Source organism: Cygnus atratus, chromosome 26 (assembly GCF_013377495.2).
Source record: "Cygnus atratus isolate AKBS03 ecotype Queensland, Australia chromosome 26, CAtr_DNAZoo_HiC_assembly, whole genome shotgun sequence".
Lineage (NCBI taxonomy): Eukaryota > Metazoa > Chordata > Aves > Anseriformes > Anatidae > Cygnus > Cygnus atratus.
Genome location: NC_066387.1, coordinates 2764032 through 2787115, shown reverse-complemented (window position 1 = coordinate 2787115; position 23084 = coordinate 2764032). Strand labels below are relative to the sequence as shown.

At 48.2% G+C, this 23084-nt stretch overlaps 1 protein-coding gene across 4 annotated transcripts in view; it reads right to left on the bottom strand.

Moving 5' to 3' along the window:
• The window catches only part of PTPRS (protein tyrosine phosphatase receptor type S), a 156682-nt gene that overhangs the window by 35037 nt on the left and 98561 nt on the right, over positions 1-23084 (bottom strand). For all 4 annotated transcript variants that reach the window (XM_050715649.1, XM_035567748.2, XM_050715652.1 and 1 more), the window contains exons 7-12: positions 13211-13480; positions 10484-11065; positions 9424-9557; positions 9107-9251; positions 2754-3059; positions 1103-1296 (exon numbers count right to left, since the gene is read on the bottom strand). In XM_050715649.1, coding sequence (XP_050571606.1) covers positions 1103-1296; positions 2754-3059; positions 9107-9251; positions 9424-9557; positions 10484-11065; positions 13211-13480 — 1631 coding nt within the window. The remainder of the gene's footprint in view (positions 1-1102; positions 1297-2753; positions 3060-9106; positions 9252-9423; positions 9558-10483; positions 11066-13210; positions 13481-23084) is intronic.

Genomic DNA, 23084 nt, shown 5'->3' with positions numbered 1-23084 from the left:
AAATGCTTTCTCCTACTGCTTTGTAGCTGTAAGATCACTGAAACCATTTAGCATTTTAACAGAAGTATCAAATGCCAAACAGCCAAGCTGATTTTAAGGTCTAGTTGAAAGGTAAAAGGGCCAACGGTGATTCAGGGCTTTGAACAGAACAAATATCTAAGAATCTTGGCCCTTTCAGGGCACAAAGCATTTGTTTGTTCCCTGATACCTTGGAATTTAGGAGGCCTTAAATACCCAATGCTTTACAACCTGACTGTTTTTCAGACACAAGGCAAGGTAGTTGCAGACCAGCCCATCTCTAAGCAGGTGTTCAAGGTAGTCCCAATTTCAATGTCCCGCCTGCTTCCCTGTGGAGGAGCAGCAGACTCTTTCCTTCAGAGCTGAGGGGAAAACCCTGCAGGACTGCCACGCGCTGACAAACTACACAATCACACAGGGCTGCAGAGCAAAGCAAACAGGGTGGGGACAGTGAATGGGAACACCAACATCAGGCTTTAAAACAGGCACACTGGCACTGAAAATGAAATTAAAAAAATAAAAAGGAAAAGGAAAATATCACACCACAACAGCAAGTGGGAGAAGGGAAGGGACAGAACCAGGACGGAAGGATTTTTTCTTTTTTTTACTTACGTATTCAGCAGTGTCATCTGTTTCCCACTGGGCAGAGAACAAGAGAGGTTTTGCACATGAGAATACAAGAGGGGAAAGAAGGGAAAGACAGAGACACAGCATGAGGAAGAAGTCCCTGAGCAAGCAGCCACACAAGGTCAGAAGTTACCAGGCCAGCATGAAGGAAGAAGTAGAGTGGGAGAAATTAGTAGATTCCACTGTGGCCTTTGTCTGTCTTAAAAGATTTCCCAGACAGAGGAGGATGGATGGCATTTAGTTCAGAGCTGGGAGAGCAGTTCATACTCTTCCACAATAGCTATTGTCTGGGACTGCAAATGAACTGCAGGAAGATAACATATATCTTTATCACAGAGATGCTCATCTACTTTCTCCAGCGATATGTTACTTGGGATGAGACAAGGCAGCTGGAGCACCCACCCCCTCAAAACTTCCATGAGAGAGAAACAAACTGCAACAGGACGTGAATCCTTACCTGGGCGTCAGCCAGCATGATGTCCTTGATCTGGGGCAGCCCCCTGGCCTCTCCGTTCTCCATGCGCACATAGTGGACCTGGTAGCCGCGGATCTGGCCATGCTGGCGGTTCTGGACTGGAGAGCGCCAGAACACTTGGATTGCAGTTGAGTTCAGGACCTCCACCTCCACTTTCCGAGGTGGTGCGCTGGGCACTGCGAGGAAGGAAATAAAAGGACAAGAGTCACTTGGAGATTTCTGTCTGGAGCCTGTCCCTTCAATTCTGGGGCATATGCACACTGAATCTACAGCTCTGAAAGGAGGGGGAGACTTAACCTGCAAACTGGATACCCCACCATCTGCCATTGGCCTTTATTCAATGAAACAGGGAAGCAGTTTAGGGGGATCTAATCTGTGTGGCTCAGAGATCTGGATGCATGTGAACAGGTCCATCTCCCAGTCTAGTTATTCTTTGACAGGCTCCTTGTTTTTTCCAGTTTACTTGGATGGGAGAAGCCATGTAATTCCAGATCACATTCTGAGGGCAAAGCCAATTTCTAAAGAGTCAGAAAAGCTCTGACCATGCCTGTGGGACGTTAGGGTAGAGAGAATGGGGAAGGGGACTTGCTCTTGGAGCTCCTTGTTCTCTCAGACAGGGCAGGTTGGTGGTTAGAGCAGCTGCCTAATCTCAGGACAAGAAACAAGAGATGTCTTGGATGGAATATGGGGTGAATTTTTGGAAATGATAATAGAAAAGGACAGTGCTCGAGAGCTTCATCTGCAAGAAAACCCTAATTTCTCTGAGTAAGGTATCTACCCATTTGGATGTGGGCAGATGGTAAGGAAAACGAGACCCACATGGGGGATAAACCTGTTTGATTTTTTTTTTTCAGTCTTTCTTCTTTGGGATGGAAGAAGAAAACTGGAGTTTGGATTTGACTTCTGTTATTTATTTGACATATTATTTGAGGGTCCCACCTCACCCTCACAGTATTCTGTTCTCCCTCCCTGCGTACATTCACAGTTTTCCTGGTTTTATTTTACTGTAGAAATACCAGGAAAGTTCAAGGGCCATCACCATTTGTGTCTGTGCACCAAGCACAAGTCTCTAAGCTGGATCAGTGAACTGGGATGTAAACTGTCATTAAACGTTTTTTGAAATAAATGATCAGATTCTTCCTTTCTACCACTAACCGAAACTTTGACTTAAAGAGGAGCTAGTAACAAGGAATGTGTGGGAAGAAGTCTTTTAATACTTTAAAATAATTTCTGGCAAGCAACCTCCTCCTCTTCTCTGATTTCAGTTCCTTGCTGCCTCAGCTGTGTCTTTGGTCAGTAAGACAATCTTTTCAGGAAAAGCGTGCAGACAGGGCTCACGACCTTGAAATGAAATCCCCGAGAAATAAGAAAAAACAGCCCTAAAGCGGGGGAGGAAGACCCTACAGACCCCAATTCTCAGAGGGTCTTTGGGAGATGGCAGCAAATGGTGCTCCACACCTCGGATCCCTCCTGGTGGGAGGCTGTGCTGAGGCCTCATTCAGGCCTTGCCCTCGCACCCCAGATCGGCCATGAGAAGGGACTCGACACGTCCTCCCCCAGCGTGGGGGAAGCCCACCGCAGGGACACGTATTCACCACTGGACCCAGGACAAAATCAGAAAAAGTGCAATTACCATCTTCATCCGTCCGGACGATAACTGGCGAGCTCTCCGGGCCCGGCCCCACCTCCGTATGAGCCACGACAGTGATGCGATACTCTGTCCACTTCTCCAGGGACTCCAGTAGGATCTGACTGGTGGTTGGGGGGATATCATTCACCTCCTTAAGCTCCGTGTCCTCAGAGTCCAGCGCTCGATAGTAGACGCTGTATCCAGCCAGGACGCCATTTTGGCTTTCGGCCGGAGGCGGCCGCCAACTTACCAGAATGGCGGTGGATCTGGTGCTGACGCATTTTACGTCTTGAGGGGGGGCAGACGGTTCTACGAGGGGGGAAAATTCAGGAGGGAGAGGGAAGAAGGGGGAGAAAACAAAAGATGGGAAAGATAAAAGAAAAAAAAAAGAAAATGATAACAAAAAAATCTAAAATAAAACGTACAAAAATTTGGTTCAGGAAGATAAAATTAAAAAAGAAGAGAGCTTTTTGTTGTTGTCTTTTTTTTTTTTTAAAGGAAAAGAAAAAAAAGCCAACAGAAATGAAATGGGGCATCAAAACTGAAATGTAATAAAGCAAAGGACTAAAACAGTAAGCGGGCTAGCCAAGAGGGGTCCTGCTGCTGCTAGTAAGCATGTGTGCCCCAAAGCTTAGCCCCCAACTTTACCCTATAAAAGACCCTTCCCTTTAGTTCCCTGTTTTACAGCAGTCTGGCAAATCCTGCCCTGGCTGGTAAAGCACTTGTTTCCAAAGTGCAGTCTCTGGGATCTCAAATTTCCTTGAAGGGATCTGCGAAAAGTAAGTAAGAAAAGCAAATCTTTTGCCAGGAGGCTTAAATTTAAGAGTCTGTATACCCAGCTGTAAGTTATTAGTTGTCCACAGACTGAAGGAGGTGAAAAAACATAGTGGTGACGTCCAGGATATCGCCAAGCAAAGAGCCCACGATGCTGGATGAGGGAAAGTATTTAGATAGGAATAGTTTTAGTAAAAAGTCTTGCAAAGGAGCGAGGCAGTAGTTTGTCAAGGTATTTGGGTACCCAGTGGGATATTCAGAAGTGGTAGCGTGCCTGACTTCTGTTTCACTCTGTCCAAACAACTTCAGGGTGTTTATGAAAATCCCAGGACACCTTTGGAAATCTGGCCCTACACAGCTGCACGTTCTCAGGGTATCAGCAGACAACCGTCTGAGGACCGATTTTCAGGAGATGGGGAAGGTGTAAACCACCACTTCTGTTCATGTCAGTGTTTACTGAGCTGCACGACATAATTTCAGTGAGATCTGCTCAGTAGGAAGCCGGATGCAGACACCAGCTCTGTCACACACCAGGTACTGGCTCACACCATGGCTGTGCCTGTAGCACCAGGAGAACTGCAAGAAAGTCAGGTCCTCGGGAAGGCAGGAGATGCCACGGGTCTGGGATCTCGGTGAAGTCTGGACAGAAAACCTGCCACTTCTGTACTCCAGCTGTAACCTGGTCATTTTGGGAAATCTTAAACCAGACTTCTCTCAAAAACTAAGTATTACCAATCAGCCCAGGTAAGCACACAGAGGGATACATTTTCAAGGCAAATCTGCAAATCCAATCGCATCCAACAAGAGTAAAACTGCAAAAAACCAGCTTTTAACTCTCTGCAGATACTGCCAGAAACTGGGGTGTCCTTATAAGCCCCCAAAGCATCATCTGATAGAAGCAAGGGAGTAGATAAATGCTGCACCATTTCTATTTTTTCTGGTGCTTTTTAATCAACACAAAGCTCTTTTACTGAGAAATGATTTTTTTTCAAATGTCCTACTCCTATCCCTGAGTCACAAACAGATGTTTAGGCCAAACTTGCCTTGAGGACTCAGCTAAATCAAGTCACACTTTTCCCAATTTGCAGTGCAGTGAAAGCTGCATGCTTCGCATACACCTACATTAAATAGAAATAAGAGGGTTTGCAGAACGAGTAGAGACAGTTCCTTCCACTGCAGTGCTGAGCACTTTGTCCAGTAGGACAATTTGGGTGTTGTTCTCCTACTTTCATGCTTAATTATTATTATTATTGGGCTGTATTTAAATTGAGAGAACAAAACCCTTATATGTATCACTACAGAGGGTGACAATCAGCCGGCGATGGCTAGCCACGCAAAATAATACAAAATATGTCAAACAAACCAAATCAAAAGCAACAAACTTGAAAATAAACCATAAATCAAACCAGTAATTTAAAACAACAACAAAAAAATCAGAAAGGAAATCATAATAATAAAATAATACTGATATAAAAAGTGACTCCTTCCAGAACATTCCCAGTCTGTTTACCTACCTTCCACGCTTCAACTGCTAACTTATAAGACTTTCTTACGAGAGAACAAGAGAAACTGAGCTACAAGGCCAGACCAAGCTCCTGGTGGGTTTCTGCACATGGCTGGCTTTTAAGGTGCCGCCCTGCCCCACTGCTGACTCCCCTGGCTGAGTTACTCTCCCCTGCCAGCAAAACCCTAGGTATCACAGGAATGGTAATTCTGGTCTCTAATCCATTCTCTTTTGCTAAGCTACCTGTACAGAGGGCAGAGAGCAGGGTGGCAGATTCCCACTGCTGTTTTGCCTTACGCCTGCAGCTCTCTCCCTCTGCTGTGATTGATGCAGTACCAACATCTCCAGAATGGAGGCACGCTGCTCCTTCTCACACCCCTGAAGCAACTCAAGTCTCTTTTAGGGCACAGAGGAAAAAGCCTCAGCCCTCTTCCAGTGCCTACCATGACGCTCCTTTTTTTTTCGGAGTATTTTGCAAAAAGGTTTGCTCCTTTTTTTCTCCCCCGCCAGGGGCTGGTGTATTAAAAGCTACCTTTCCTGCTTAGCAGTCCAGCCAAAGCCACACGGCTGAGAAACCCACTGCAGAGAGGGTCTGACCCGACCTACCCTTTCCATCCTGAAACTCATTATGAAAGCCCCAGTAAGCAGAGCCGGAGCTCCAGCTGGCACTTGGGTTCACTGTTTGCACTGGCAGCTGCTGCGCGTGGTCACGCTCGCTTGCTCACTCACCCTCTACGCTCCAGCACAGGGACCTACAGAGAGGCCCTGGAGTGAGGCCTCCATTTGGGGTCGTTTGCACTTTCTCTGGTCAAAAAGGCAGGGTGGGTGGGTGATGGGGTTGAAGGCCCAGATCCCACCTGGACCCCCTCCCCATCACTCTCATCGACTACAGCACCTGGATGAAAACAGCCACCAAGTGCTGGCTGGCCATACTGGAGACGCATCTGGGGAGTTCATGGCACTGTGAGTTTCCTTCACAATCCAGCCCAACCTGCGTGACCCTGGCCACGTGCATGCGTGCATGGGGACGGAATCGGTAAGGTGGGAGCTGTATGCAGGACGGAAAGCGCCGCAGCCCAAGGCAGAGGCTGTGAGTCCACCTCTGCACCAAACTCTTTTGCTGGAAAGGGAGCCACAGCACGGGCGGGAGCCCCCGGAGGCAGCTCGTCATCTCTGTCTGCTGGTTTCTGGTTTTATCATGCAGGCAGCTCTTTGGAAACCCTTCCCCACCCTCCCACGGGCTCCAGGATGTACACGAGTGTGTGCAGATCCACGCATGTGTGTGTGAGCCTGCAGCGACAGGGTGGACTGTATTTGTGAATCTGCTTGAGACCAGCCAGTACTCACCTGAACTGCATCTTTTACATGCTTTAAAGTTGACTGTCCAAGCCACAAGAATGACCCTTACTGACCTTGTACAATACAACGTTTTTTAACCCTTTAGGTACCATAGACTTTGTGTAAGATTTTTTTCACTTCATACACTGTGAGGAAGGGGGAAGGGGAGCAGAGCTAATGGGTAGGGGAAACATCCTTTCTTAGGAAGGAACAGAGGGTTAAGAAATCCTCATGGTTCCTTTACACCTGCACATGCAGCCTCACAGCACCCACCCTGCCACCCCTGTCCCTTGACATGTGCTTTGCACTCCGAAATTTCTTAGTAGGAGAGTTGCCAAGGAGCCCTGGGAAGGTCGTGGCTAGTTAGAAAGGGCAAAACAGCTTCCTCCAACCATCAGATTCTGTTATTTTTACAATCTACGTCTCTGGTACTTGAAGAGTTAAAACCCAGCTACTTCAAGAAGAAAAATATACTTTACCTTTAGTTTAATGGATTTTACTTTGGTTATGATGCTCGGGAGGAGCCACCCTGACAGGGAGGTGGTGGGTGTTGTGCAGAAAGGTGGGCAATGCAGGGAGGGCTGCGGCATGCAGGCTCATGCTTGCCAGCTGAGCGAGGAGGGGAAGAGCACCGAAAGCACCAGCAGGCTGCCAGAGGATGAGGGAGGCTTTGCTGTTGCAGAGACAAGATGCCATCGTGGTGTGAAACCGCCCAGCGAGAGACAGACAGACAGAGAGCAGGGAGCGGGTTTCGTCGGGCTGTGAGAGCATGCAGGCGGGCAGGCAGACAGCAGAAGAGAGAAGAGAAAGAAGAGCCATGGAGCGGGCCAAGGAAGAGCTGAACGGAAAAGGAGCTGCAGAGGGAAGACACAAAAGCCTGTCTCGAGCCAGAAGGTCTGTGAGCCGAAGGATGTCGCCTGGACCAGGGAGAATTGACTCGTTCCTCCAACAGCCAGCCAGGAAAAAATGTTTCACCATGTTACAGGACACTGACAGCTCCCAGCTGATGTTCTTAAGAGCATTAAATTAATGAAACTATCCCTATGAAAGCTGAGCTACAGAGAAATAAAGCAGGCCTCATTCTGGGCAGGTGCCAAGTTAGAAAAAGACCCAAAGCCTTCCCCTTTCCCGGACTCCCTTCTCTTCATCCTTGAGGGAAACATATTCGGTGTCACTAAGCCCTATTGTCATCAGCACCCATAGCCGTCCTTCCAGCCTGTTTTTATCAAACCAGAAAGCACAAATCTGAGACCCTCTGTTCCCCCCTTCCCCACAAATCTCAAGGAGGGAAACCCCTCGCAGAACAGAAGCAGAGTGTGGGTAAGGTTGACAATTATTGTTCAGGTCCTTTCAGTTCATTTTCCCCCACCCCACAGTGATGGTCCGTGTGACAGCACCAGACTGGGATCAGAACCAGTGGATTTGCAGCAAAGTCAGGAAAGGATTTTCTTTCAATACATACAGAGAGTATGAAAAAAAGAAAAAAGAAAAAAAAGGGGAAAAACATTTGAAGGAAAGAAGAAAACAAAATATCTTTGAATGGACTGGAGGCCTGAGAAAACCGCTGTAAGGAAGTCTGTCTATGAAGGAGGAGATTCCCCTTTCCTCCCACTCCCAGGGGGGAGGGAGAAAGAGAAGGAGAGAGATGGGGAAAAGAAGAGAGAGAGAGAGAGAGACAGCAGAAGTGAGAACTGAAACGGCAAGACGGGGCAGGTGCCCAGCTGGGAGCCCGCTGCTCCCCCTTGGTAAGGACTCTGAGAGATGGGAGCAGGCACTCTCTCTCCTCACACTGGTGACCAGAGCCATTTCTGAGTTAGTTCTGCTCCCGGCTACTCCAAACTGCAGCGGAGTGATTTAGTAGAGATGAGAGGAGACAGAAAACACAAAGAACAGCTGCCACAGCCACTCATGCAGTGAAAAAACACCTCATTTAAAAGCAAAGATCTGTGAAAAGCCCAGGTTGAAATATTGCCATCCAGGGTTATTGTCCCCAGGGCAACAGCGAAGGGAGACAATCCATTAAACTAAAACCAGCACATTTTGGTTGCATACGCTCCATCCTGGTGTCATTAGTATCCCCCCACAGCCTCCGCATGACTCCTCTCTCCCGCTCTGCTGGAGCCCAAACGGGCCCATTCCCAGCACTTGCTGGGACAGCAGGCCTTCTTCCCAGGGGCTACCAAGTCACTCATGGAAAAATAGCATGAGGACTGCTTTCCCAGAGGCTGGTGAAAAAACGGAACTTTCGATTCATCCCCTCCCCTTCTCCTCTTCCTCCCAAGTCCCCCACCGTCTCCCTGCTCCATTGCTTGTGCCCCCCTTCCAGACAGCTGCTGCTCAGGTTCTGCTGGTGGACAGCCACGCTGCCGCACGACGGTGGGGTGCTGTCCTCCCTGAGCATGCTCAGCACCAAGGGCCAGCTCAGCCCACCCGTAAGATCTTTGCTGCCCTCCACCCCACCCCAAGTGGACACTGCTAACTTACTTAACGCCATCCCCAGCAAAGCATGCAGCGGCCCCACTCTTCGACCACATCTCAGCTATCTGGGTGTAAGGAGGGAAGGCACCAGGTCCCAGAGATGCCCCGCACTGCCCACCTCCCGGCAGAGCAACCCCAGATGTGTGAACCCCCCGCGGCACGGCGAACATCTGCCCCACAGCTCCGTACCCCTGTGCCCACCATCTCTGGCTCCCTGACTGTCTTCCCCTCAGAGAAGGGTGCGAAAAGGAGAGACACCTACTAGACTGCAAGGTGCGCTCTCTGACCTCCGGGGTGAAGGCCCCCAGGCCCAGAGCCGAGCGGGCGGCCAGCCGGAAGACATACTCAGTGTTGGGCTTCAGGCCTTCCACAGTGAAGGAGGTCGTTGGCTCGAAGTTCCTCAGCACCTGAGATGGGCGAGGGGGAAGAAAAAAAATAAAAACAAACAAAAAGGAGCAGAGGCGAGCCCTGCCCAGAGACACCTGCCCTACACTCCCCTCTCTCAGCCAGCTCAAGAAACAGAGGGCCAGGATGGTCCTCAGGGCCCCAACCCTTTGCACTGCTCCTCTCCAGACTCACCTCCCTGCTGTGGTCTCCTTCCTTATAGAGGAGCTCATACTTCACTATGATCTCCTGGCGGGGAGGGCTCCACGACAACACAATGCTTGTCTCCGTCTTGGCTTCTGCTCGGAAGTTCATCGGCTGCCCAGGAACTGACGCAGAGAAGGAGCCCACAGGGCAGGACAGCGCAGAGGAGGTGAGATGAGAGACAGGAGGAACCACGTTAACTTGGCTTATTAGAATAATCCTACCCAGTTTTCCTCAAAGCCTGTGTGTGAAGGGCATGTCAACAGCAAAATGCCACGCTGCAGAGTGGGGAAGCCCTTCCGTTAAAGCAGTGCCATGTTAAATATCACTGCAGGGCTAGCGAAGGTCCAGTGCTGCTGACGAGAGAAGAATCCTACTGGACCATATGCCTCTTTCTTGGCAGTGCAGGATACGGCCCTTCCCCAGCGTTAGGAGATTCAGGAAGCAGAAGGCTCCTGAGGAAGGCAGGGCTTCCTCACCAGCACCCCACTCCTGTGAGCAGAGCACCCAAAAGCAATGCTGGGAGACAATATGTGATAGAACACCTTTTGTTCTCAGCTAAACATATCTGCTGTGACAATAATAGCTTTGTTTTACTCTGCTTTTAGAAAAAGACAAAATTAAGCCCATTGCCGCTCAGCTCTGAGAAGGTAGCTTCTGGGTGCTCTGAGAGTTCAACTTCACCATTCCCTGGGCAGTGAGTGTTTTCAGGTCTATTTTAAAGACATTTAGAAACTGGAAACATGAAGATACCTCGCTTTGAAGCATGGAACAGCAAAAACAGGTTCTCCTTGCACAATTGCTTGCCCTACCCATTTAAGCAACAACCTTTGTGAGCAAAGACAGAATGAAAATCATGTGTCAAGCCTTTGGGCTCCAGATGCTGGACCAAACTTCCTCCTAGAAAGTTATTTCTATTTTAACCGAATTGAACCAATAAAGAAAAAAAAATGGTCTGGTGACACAGAAGCCACAGCTGGATAATGGAATAAGCGACCACCTCTCCCTCCTGCAGCCCAGTGCCTCCAAGGTTAGTGACACAGGTGCTCACCTCCTTGTTGCGTCTTAACCTGGATGGGGTCCGAAAGAGGCCCGTCTCCCACCGAGGTGAAGGCCAGGACCCGAACTGTGTAGGTTTCGTCCTCCAGAAGGCTGCCCACTGTGGTCAGGAGGCTGTCATCCACGTTGTGCTTCTGCCAGTTGCTGACAGGCTGATCAGGCTCCATGGTGTAATACACACGATAGCCACGGATCTGCCCGTTGGGCTCCACTGGTTCCTCCCACTGGATAATCATGGTGGTGCTGCTCAGCATTCGTCCCTGCACGTTACGGGGGGCACTGGCAGGAGCTTGTTCCCCTGTGCGAGTGACCACTGACTCGCTGGGAGGCCCCTGCCCAATGCTGTTGACTGCAGAGACCCAGATCTCGTACTCAGAGTTGGGGCTGAGCCCCCCAATGCTGTAGCGCGTGGTGGTGATGTCCTCTTTGATCTGGTATGGTCCGTCCTGGCTTTTAGACTTGTATTCAATGACATAGTAGGACACGGGGTCTGGATTTCCAGAGTCCCAGGTGATGGTGATACTTGTTGCTGTCGTCTCTGTCACCACTGGTGTCCCAGGAGCCTTGGGGAGTGCTGAGAATTAGGAAGAACAGACGTTAAAAAAAAAAAAAAAAAAAGAAAAAAAAAGGTATGTTGAAGTGGTGCCTAATTGAGCTAGTTAGGGCTGTAGGAGCCAGAGGCACAGTACCAATCACAGAGCGGCAGTTCAGTAAAGTGCCGCTGAAATATTATGAACCTAGTTATACACTCTATTATCCTCCTTAAACTGCTCCATCAAAAGGGAAGTGCTCAGCTAAACATCTGGAATCATTAGCACAGACTTCAGCTGAACATCCGCTGGCTCACAGGGCAGCAAGGAAAAGCGGTTTTGCAAGAGCTCTTTCAGAGCACATACATCATCAGATCTTCTGAAGCACCGGCTACCCAGCTCTGGCACTGCTGAATTTCTCCACGTCTAGCGTGCAGGTAACAGTACAGCATGGACTGTACTCTCCAGAACTAGAAAGCCATAAATACATGCAGTACTTCACCTCAATCCACAAATGTGTTAACGTCCATCTCCTGTCACTCATCCAAAAGACAAACTTGCTGGAGACTGCATGCTGAATGCTGGAAACCTTTAACCTTTTCCTCACTACTTGTTTTAGACCCTTTCCAATCTCATCTTCTCTAGGCTTGAGCAGCCTTAAAGCTCTAACTTCTCATTTCATCTTCTGACTGGGGAATATTGCAGATGCTTACAGACAAGAACAAAAGGGGAAATAGCAGTGAAATAAAATGACAAAAGGCAGAATGTACCAGCAGGGCAAGATTCCACACCTGAGGACAATTGGAAGCAGAAGCAATGTATCTATCAGCCTTTTAAATTAATAGCGTAAGATGGAAAAAAGGGAAGGAAGAAAATAGGAGAATAAACAGCACTTCAGCCCAGCCGTGGGCATCCTTTCTCTAGCACATAAGCCCAATTCCTGTGAAAAGCACAGGATCGGTGTCATGTGAAGATTCACCAGTGCCTACCTACTCACTTCTACGGTGAGGTCTCCCTTAGTCAGATGCACTGACACAAATCGGACGGTTTCTCTTCACCACTCCCCTTCTCCAAGGTATTTCTCCTCCTCTCCCCCTCCCCTCCGAATCCTCTCCCACCCCATCTCCCCCAGATCCCTTGTGGGCAATGCCATCACTCAGAGCAGACACCAGCTCATACACCGAGCTCTACACTCACCCAACCACAGGGGCATCCCGCTTGGGTTTTAATACTCCCCTGCTGAGGACAGAATAGATTGAAGATTGCACCCGTGCTCCTCCTGGAAATTGCTAGCTGGAAGCTGGGGATATTCCCCCTCTTGCTGAGGCAACAACGGCCACTAAGATGCTGGATCTAGGTTCTACTGCAAGGGCATACGTGTCAGAGATCCTCAGGGCCTTGGCTGAATCTCTAACCTCGGAACAGGATGGCATGCAGGCTTCAAGCCATCCAAGGCTCCTTGCAAACTGCCCAGCCAGCCCCATACCCCAGGACAAAAACAAGCATGCAGGGCTTTAAATCAATTTTCTTCATAACAGACAGCCCAGTTGTCCTGAAGCAAGGGAAGATCTCAAGCCACCAGCATCCCATTCTCTAGGGATTCCTTTGGGCACGGGATCCCCACAGATGCATGCACAGATCCCAGCACGTGGCACGCACGGTGCACAGGTTTGTCTTCCTGCTCATGCTCACATACGCATATACATACGGGCTTGTACCACCACGGACGTACATACATGCAGTCAGGCACCCTCATGCCCATACAGCCACGTTGCTGACTCACGTGCACACACACTCATGCATGACAAGCGTGCTTCATGCATAATCACGTCCCCACATTCATCACGTGCAGGTCAGTCATGGGCTCTCCCCATGCAGGCACACAAAGCCACGGGCAGGACCACAACTCACACACACGCAGTCACACGACGACACGCACTCATGCACTGGCGAAGGCTTACCGGCACGACCATTTATCTACAAATGCTCACGTGCACGAACACGACACGTGCCCACAGCTCTTTGCACACGTGCTCAGACGCTCCGTGAAGACCATGCGCCCAACACGTGCCTTGCACGTACGTACACCCATGCAGCAGCTCACGCACTTGTGCATGCACGCTCCTACAAACATGCATCGCTGGGGAACCCACGCACTCGCTCACGCAGGTGTGCTCACACTCTCTTACATTTCACCGTGATCTGAGCAACGGCTTCTATGACTCCCAGACTGGACATGGCCACACACGTGTAGTTGGCTGAGTCCTTGACATCCGTGAGCTCCAAGACATTACGGCCCACGGGCATGTCATCTTCGGGCGTCAGGTCCTCCGCTCCCTGCATCCACTTGACGTATGGCATGGGCGAACCCACCGCCACGCAGGTGATGTTGACGTTGCCGCCGGGCATGATTTCGTGGCTGACGGGCAAGATGGAGAAGCGAGGGGCCACGCGGCGAACTGTGGACGAGACGCACAGAGGTAACAAAAAAACAAAACAGAACAAAAACGAAACAAAAAAATAAAACAAAACAAAAAAAAAAGAAAGAAAAGAAAAAGAAGAAAAGGGAGAAAAAGAAAAAAGAGTAAAAGATAATTTAAATACAGATGGGGTTTGTCATCATTTATTTTCTTCCTTCATTAAAAACAAAAAAAAAACAAAGAAACTAAAAAATCAAAAACCAAAAACCAAAAAAATTAAACTTCAAATAAATTTGTACTTCACAAACAATATATAGAATATAGACATAAAAGCGATATTTCATAGCAACAGGGTTCCATTGATCAAGATTAGACCCATCACAGCACAGATAAAGACACAAAAATTTATTAGCAATTTCTCATCTTTATTGGCAAGAGCTGGCATGGCGAGCGTTGAAAATCTCCTCCACAGCCGCTGGGGCCCCCAGCTCCCCGCTCCGCGCCCCGGGAAGCCCGCTCCTCCCCTTTTCCAGTGGGGTCCAGCTCATCCTCCCCTATCACCTTCTCCCGCGGCCGAATAAATCGGCTCCTCCACCACCACGGCTCGGAGACACCCCAGGGGCTGCCCCTGTCCCCAGAGAGGGGCCGGCTCCGTGCCCGACAGGGAGCGAGGGATGCTGCAGCCGTGGGGTGGTGGCGAGGAGAAGACGGGCACGGAGGTGGAAACTTCTCAAGATTTTGCCTTGTTAGGAAGGCCCAAATCTTGTGACCCAGAGAATCCAACCAAGAGAGAAGTATCACATCCCCAGATGCCGGAGAGACACCACTTGAAAAGCAGAGAGGCAAAAAATAAAAAAAGGGGGGAGAGGGAGTCCCCGGAGCGGGACAGAATTTAGTTGGTGTCTGCGTGTGAGAACCGTCCAAGGGGATGCAGTCCCCCTGGAGCGAGACAGAGTGTGGAAAAGATGAGAAACTCTAATGAAATTTTTGTGGTTTTCGGGTATAGAAACCCTAACGAAGCCTCTTTAAGATCTGACACGGTTCCATTGATAGATGCAGCTCTCAGAGTCACAAACATCATGCAAAATAGGTAAAAAAGAGACAGAGAAAAAGATAGAAAGAGAAAGAGAGAGAGAGGAGAATGCAGAGAAATATAATTTATGGGCGGCTAGCAAATGCCCACATGGAAACTGAATAGAGAGAGAGCAACAGAGAAAGAAAGGAAGACGAGGAGAAGGAGAACAAGGAGGGGAAGGGAGAAATAAGAGAGAGAAAGAGAGGGAGGGGAGGGGGAAACCCACTTTAATGCTGCATACTTTTTCTAGCTGATGTGACCCAATGTGGTGGCTCACATTGTCACATCTCAGCCCTGGCGGAATAATAAATAGAATAGAATTAATAAGAAAAACAAGGTAATGAAACTTTAACGTTGAGAAAACAGTGACATGTTCTGTGCATCTCCTTAGCAGAGAGGTGGATGCAGCTTCCAGACCTTACACGATAAGAACATGGACGCAAAGGGAAGGGGATGGTTTCCTTGGCTCCATTTTCTGAACTAACTGAGCTGGCCGAGGTGGATGCCCTTCCTCAGGGGTGAAAGCAGGAGGACGGACAAAGGAGAAAATAAAGTGCCTGAGAGAGGCCCTAGGGAGGAAGCTGAAGGCAAGGTCCCATCCTGTAAGCAGGGACAAAAGGATTCAGACCCCAGTAAGCTGCAGGCACAGCAGCAGCCCAAGGAAAAAAGGAGGGTGGGAATCCTCCCAGCTTCTGAGAGCCATGCGACAAACACCCCTCGGGAAGGGTGAGCAAGGGGACGGAGAGTTAGGGGTGATGGGGGCCTGAGAAATATTTGTCCCTGGTGTCCTCTTCCCAGGTAACCCCTCTGAACAACCTCTCTAAAACCAGCAACGGTCACATCCATGCAATAGCAATGCAAAAGACACCAGAGCTAAGCCTGCAATCTCTTTTCCCAAGTCCTAGTGCCTTCAGATGTCCCTTGGAATTTATGTCCTCGTTTTTTTCTGGTATTTATCTTCCAGCCCATTCCCCTGGCTGCCGCTCAACATTATGGATCTTTTCAGATGGGGAGTGCGCTGCCAGGAGAGATAGTGGCTGTTTTCCATTTAGTGGCGTTTTGTTAAACAAAAGCCAAATATGGCCTCTGCTTCCTCCCACAAACTGACAGGGAGATATCTTCATAGAAAGGTGTTCTCTTACCAGCATGCTACAGGACCCTTCTCTGCACAGTTACAGGGAAGGAAGAGAGGACTTCCAGATTTGGGGCCTTAGGAGCTCAGAGATGTCAGAGGAGACATCCCACGTGCACAGCTTTGTGAAGAGAACTGACAGCACGTCCTCACCCGTGGTGCAGTGGGGAAAGGTCTGGGGTGTGGAGGGCCAGACTACAAACTCGTGTGGACACTGTGACTAGAAGCTGACTTTCTGCTTAGAGAAAGGTGTGAGGGGAGTACTGTGGTGTTCGCACAACCTCTGGCACCAGCACTGGCTCACGAGGGTAGGCAACGTGCTTCTTGCTCCCTCCTGTCATACCCCTTTGAAGATCGGTAGCCCTGGACACGAGGGCACGGCCCTGTGGCCTACCCCGTCTCTCCTTTCACTGTCTGCTACGGCAGGTTTCAGAAAATGGAGCCACGCGAAGACCACCCCTGTCACAGTCTGAGACAAGATGGAGAGAACTCGAAAAGAAACAAGTGGGGTCACCATGCAGACAGATCTGGGTGGGGATGGCTCTTCTGAGTGTAACCTTCTGGAGAGGAGAGGCAGGGTGGGAAGAGGTGAGGAGAAATGGGGAGACGTAGGCCGGACAAGATCCGGTCAGCAAACAGCATCGACAGCAACAAACAACGGCAGGTGGGATGCAAACACCGAGTTGTCATGGAAACAGAACAAGACAATTAATTCAAACCGAGGCTAATTGCAAAGAAATGAAACCAAACTAAAAGGGAAAAAAAAAAAAAAAAAGGAAGAACAAACCAGAATTTAATAACTGAAAAGCATCATTCGATGGATGGCGGAGTGCTGAGAATCGGAGCCTGAAGGGAACAGCCTGCTGCCGTCTGCGTGTTTGGGGCAGGGACAGGGAAGAGCCACTCACAAAACACAAGCTCAGGACCACGGAGCCCAGCAATGAGCTGGCCTCCTCTGCATACCCACGTCCAGAGGGAAGCAGGGAAGCAGTTCTCCCCACCCCGACCTCGCTGCACCCAGGGCTTAGGGTTTTAGGTCAGCTCTGTGGGATTTTAGGGCAGCGTAATTGCTCTGCTGGTTTAATTGCAGTTTTCACACTTAACTAACGGGGAGCAACCGGCACATCTGGGTGCCAGCTGAAGACACGGCGTGTTTCTGTGAAAAGGGGAGGATTTGGGGCAGGGGTAGTGGCGGGCTGATGCGAGGACAAAAGGGGCAGCAGCATTTCTGTCGTGCATCCTGGTTCAAAAAAAGCTACACACTGCTGTGTGTACAGATACACAGACATCCACACGCTGGTCCAGGAGGTGAAAATAACTCCAGTGCTAGCTGAGGTTGGAGATCTCAGCGAGTCCCTCGATACATCCCTGCCAGGGCTCAGGGCTGCGACAACAGCAGTTTCTGTAACAGGAAATACTTGTAGGGCTCATCTCTGGATACCAGGAACCATGTCGCTGTTTATTTTAATTGCCATACCACTCTGATTTGACTGTTGACATGAGATTTCTCAAGCTGAGAATCTCTGGGTCAGCATTTAGGTCAGAGCCTAGGAAGAGAGCAGTGGTGGGAAGCAAGCTCGAAGAGCAGCTAGAGATTGAATCAAGAACAATTTCAGCTCTGGCTCCAGCTGCGTTTCAAGCACAGCAGCTGAAAAAGTGAATTTTTCCATCTAAAAATGCAGAGAAGTGAATCCTTTTATTTTGCCATCCAACGAATTCAAGAGACTGGGGAGGTAAGGGGAAGAACTGCCCTCTCTGGAAAGGGGAAGTTGTGGTAGGGCAGCCAGGGCTCCACTTTACAGACCACTTCTCTGATGCTCTTAGCAATTTCTTGCTTGTCTGATCTCTTCTTTCCTAGCACTGAGCTCTCTCTCAGGCAGGAACACCCCATTTCTAGAGCAGGGCAGATCTTTCCTCTTCCAGAAATTTAGCCTTTTTTTTTTTTTCACTAATATTCCTTTACCACCCTACAGGAACTGCAAGGCAGATTCCTCGTGTTTCTTAAGGCAGTCTGCCATTGTGCAGAATTCAGGTTAAAAACACCTCCAGTGACAACACAATGCAAAGGCTGCAAGTCACCGACATCTCCATGTGCTTCTCTTCTCTCCCTTCAGATGCTGAGGGTGCAGTCAGGCCAAGGCCTCCAGCTGCCACTGGTTTCAAGGAGCACCTTAGCCCTGAGCTTCAGGGATGTTTGGTTTCCATGACAGCTTTGTCCCAACTGTTTTCCAAAGCCAACCTTGCATGCATACAGACGTGCATGCTCCATGGGCATGTGCAACATCTCCTGATAAACACACACAAGCAGGCACACACAAAGACACATTTCAATGGCCAAAAATCTCTCAGGAGCTTTTTTCAAACAAGGATACAGCTCATTACTGACAGAAGCAGGCTTTAGGACTGGAGCAGGACATTTGTGATGCAAGTCAAATTACTGCAGCGCAGAGAAGCCATTTCCGAGGCACGGAAAGATTTCTTAAGTCCAGTTAGTTTCTTGTTTTATATTGTTGGATAAGTACTATTTATATTTATATTGTTGGATAAGTATTTCACAGAAGCAAAGCTGCGCCCCGAATTCTGCTTAACTTAACTTACATGAGAAACTGAACAGATCCAGAACTTTTCACTCGCAAAGCCAATTGGTTTTGTTGCTGCTCATGGCTGCAGAGGTTACCCCAGCTTGTGTTCTGTGAGTGGCATTTTTGGTGCATTATTCTTTCCAACGAAAAGGAAATCAACATCACTAAGGTTCCCCCCCACACCACTCGGTTATAAAGACAGCTGGGGTCCACAAGGTGAGAGACATTTGGCAAGGGACAGATTTACAGACCTGATCGGAAGAGACACTGGGAGATCCAGGGTTGACTTTTGCAACACCAGAATCCATCCTTAAAATGTGTTCCCAGGATGCTGCTAGCGAAAGAAATCTGAGGACCAACCGACCAGCTTGTGCTGGGGAAACCTACCGGTTCCACTTTTTAAGCCCTTTTCAGATTAGCTCAGGGAGAAAAACATTGGAGGAGAAGTGGGGAAAGGAGAATGTCCTAGACAAGAACCCATCACTTCAAACCCCGATTCACATCGAAAACCAACCAAAAGAGAAACGTACTTCATATCTTAAAGAATAAATTAATTGGAAAAGGAAAAAAACGAAAAGAAAGTGAAGTGACTGGTTGAAAGCACCAAACAAAACCAAATGGTATTAAACATTTTGACACTCAGCAAGCTGCTGCTCCAAATGAGGTGAGAAGGCGGACATTATTGGCCATTTTGGTGAGACAGGAGTCATTCCGTCTTGCTCCAAAATGAGGAGGGGTAGGGGAAAGGGTGCCAAAATAATGTGCAGCCTCTACGTTATTAGTGAAGCTTAGATTACACCTGTCCTCCCCTCCCAAAAGGTGGTCCGTCCCTGCCCCTGGGCTGTCCGTGCAGCCGCCTCTGCCTTCTCCCTCTCCCATTCCAATTCCAAGTTGTTTCCACTGTGGCGAGACGCTGCTCGGCTCTGGATTTCCGACCTCCGTCCCTCCAGAGGACGAGATACTTCCCTCCTCATGCCCATCTCCTTCCTAATTTCCTTCATGGTAAATAAAAATAAATAAGTAAATAGTTGGATAAATAAAGAATGAGACCAAGGCTTGGTTTTGGTCTAAGGAAATCCATTACCTTCCCAATCATTGTCACTTTTCCTCTTAAAAAAACACATTAGTTGGGTGACAGGCTGGCTGAACATCTCTGGTCTTTTGTAATTCTTTTTTTTTTTTCTCTTGCTTTTTACAGGGTTGAATATAAAATAATCGGAACCCAATTGTTTCTCAAGAAGATCTGTAAAATTAAACACAGGCTTTGCTCTTTTATTTTTGTTATTTTAATTTGACAAGGTGTAATCTAATTTTTTCCCCTAAAACAAAGAGAACAGCGATGCAAAAGGTGTAAGAGACACAGGCAGGCAGAGATTTCGAGATCAGTACAGCACAGTGTTCCTGCAAAGTGCCCTCTATAGAGATATACATAGATATACATAGATATATAGTTTTGATTTTTCTTTTTGGGGGGTGGCTTTTTGTATCCATTTCCATTTCCTGATACCCTTGAGAAATCCTTCTGCAGAAACACAGCAAATTGGTTTGTTTGCTTTGGTTTTTGAACTAGAATTTCAGAGCTGAGGACACCCCAAACACAGACAGGGCGCTCCCCCACCCATGGAAGTGCTAATACAACAAGGACTGTCCCAGAGCTCGCCCTCCCGAAACTCCAGTGCCTGGAAAATGGCATTACAGGGGCAGCTGTACGAACTAGCGGCGGCTCTGCCTCCCTCCTCTTCCATTGAAGACTTTATCAATGCAAGCCTAAAAAGGTATTAAAACTCCTACAGTTTAAAATATCAAGGATTGCTTTGACCTCGTGGCCAATTGTTAAATCTATAGCGCAATTGGAATTATTTCCTTCTAACCTGTAAAAGGCATTGGAAGTTAAACAGCTTAGCAACCGTTCCACTTGTCTACGGAGGGGCCGGCTGGGGAACCAGCGGCTCTCATTTAATGGTCAAATTACGCAGGAGCCAAACTTAACCCAGGAGCAGGCTAAGGGCTAAATTACTCGTTAAATTAGTCACATTTTAATATATTTTGAAGCTGTATTTCCTGAGGTCCTAGGCATGCTATTTCTGCATTTTCTATGGTTTTTATTTTAATTGATTGGAACTAGTTTTGCTATTATGTGTTTATCCCTGGCCTGTTTTCATCTTCAGGCTCTCGATGAGTTGAGGTTTTCCAGACAGCCTTGAAAAAATATTTGCAATGTTCTCAGCAGGAAGGGGGCTGCAGAACCTGATTTGGGGCGAATAAGCACTGTACTTGACTCCAGCAGCAGAAGAGGCAAGGCCTAAGCAGGCACAGGGAGTGCACTGTGCTGTTTTAAATGCCTGTCGAACCATTTAAAACCCTCTGTGCTTGAAAAGAGCACGGCAACAAGAATCTCGAGCAGAGGGAAGAAGGATTATTCCTACAGCACCGCAACTGCTGCCTTTTGTAACTCCTGACAGGGCACCGCTGCGTGAAATAGGGTAAAATTTTTAATTCTGGTAAATTCAACCAAGACAATTTGTCCTGTACCAACAGCAGCGGCTCTGCACAGGTTGCTAAAGCACAGCCCACACAGCCCTACGGTGCATTGTTCCTTCTTCCTTTCCATTTGTAATCTGGAAGAGCGTGCGGAGACGCTCAGTCTTTGCACAGCGCTCTATCTTGAGCCAAGCAGCTGGCTATTTGGATCGAAATAGAGCAACAGAGGTAAGAGTTTAAAGCTTTCAAAATTAAGAGGAGAGCTACAAATTGCTCCATTTCAAGGGAGCAGAACAGCTGCGGCCACAGATTTTGGCCAGGCAGCCATCCACCCTCTCTGGGGCAAAGCCTGGACGCTGTGCGCGTTGACTCACTGATGCCTGTAAAAAAACAGGCAGGTTATGAATGATCGTACCTGGTTTTATGTGCCAAAGCAGAGTGAGCATCTCAGCCCTTCTGGACAAGACTCAAAGCCTGTTAAAAGGCCGGGAAGGTTTCCCTTGTGCCCTAGCTGAAGGAAGGCCATGTAGCTCTCTGCATGGATGCTGTACCAAGCCGTTTGCTTTCTGATTAGCCGTGAGAACTGCCAGGCTCTGAAACCAGCCTCCCCTGTATGAAGCTGGTGCCTAGCACTGTGCACGCAGAGGCATAAAGCTCTCAAACACCATCAGCGAGGAAGACATCTCTTGCTACCCAGGACTTCAAACCAGTCCTTTCCTGCAATCACTAAAGGGCAAGAACTTTGATGGCATTTGTGTCCCTAGGGATACAGAGACACATCTATTTTTGCAAGCCAGATGAGCTGTACAGCTCCCACAAAATCAGCATCTCCATCTTAAGATGTGCTGATTTGCCCGACAGAGCTGCGTGTTTCCTTACACTGACTACAAGTGAAATTCGGACAATTGGCTTAGGTCAGAAACTTTCATACAGCCCGGGCTGGTGGCAGGATTCCTCTCGCCTCCTTCTGATCTGCTTTTCGGGTCTCCACGAAGATGCTTCTGCATTTTGACCTTGGAAATTCCCTGATGGTGGACTCTCTGTTATTTTGGACTGTGACATAATCTGATCTGTAATAACATGCAATGCAAACCCTGCGCCAATTATTTCAAGGCCATGCCTGTAACTTCCAGCAAACCAGGTAACCTCTCCTAGACAGGTTTCAAGTCTGTGTTTCCTTTCCTGGTGCCATTCCAGCCTATGGTGCCTACATCCAATTTAGCTTTAGTTTATTGTTGTTGATATTATTATAGCTTTTATTGGCTCTTAAGGAAGAATTTAATCTTAAGACCTTCTCAGACCACAAGTGATTCTAGCAGCAGCAGCGCAGTTTGGGCATGTTAGAGATATTTTATAAAAGATAAAATAAACAAATACAAAAATAAATGGTGAGTAAATCCCTTTTTAATTGCACCTGAATCCTGAAACTCAAACTCCTATTCATGAAGGAAAATCCTGTGATTAGTGGTGATTATCACCTTTTAGTCCTAGGCAGGAGGGAGGTGGGATGGGAACACCTCATTTCAAATACTATTCCTTCTCTCTTGCTCTTTTTAAATAGAACAAGTCTTTATTCCTTTTTCTTTAAATAGAACACTGGGATTGGGGGATGTCTTTTGGCTATTGTTGGCGTTAGTCAAAGTTAGTAGAGCCACAAATGGCCGCTTTAGAAAGACATTATCAACAGTGCAGCATTTCGGAGTGGTACCCTTGTATCTAAGGGGAGAGGGGGAGAGACTTGAAGGAGGGGGGGGGAATACCAGTACTGAGGGTCCGAGCACTGAAATCTCAGTATTTTAAGAAAAAGAGAAAGACAGACAGAAAGAAAGAGAGAGACAGAGAAAGAGAGAGACAGATACTGTGTCAATACTGCACTGGATTTCTCAAAAATCACACAGCTTTAATACCTGTACACTAGGAAAGCCACTCCTTTGGTAGATTATTGAGTAGTGAGGACTGATGGGCAGAGGGAAACGCATAAACAGGGAAAGGAAGGGCATTCAACTCTGCACAGGGCAAAAGCACCAAGCACCAATGGTAGAACTAACACACTGCAAAAAACCCACCTGTTTACTATCCCATGTGGCTCGCCCACTCAGGATGCACACATGGGAGGCAACAGAAGCTTAATGGGGATAAACAGGGAGATGAGAAGAGGGAAAAGAGGCATTTTCAGCTAGAATGTAACTTGTCAAATTTCTTATTGCTGTTTACAATAAGGATGCAGCTGCCAGATGTGTCCCAGCAGCCTCTTTAGTGTCTACCACTGCTGCATTTCTTTTTTCACATTCCTTTCAAAAGGAGGGCTCTACCTTATCTGGAGCTGGTATTTCTGAGATAATCACGCAGGCTGGTTTTCAAGGTGCCTGTAAG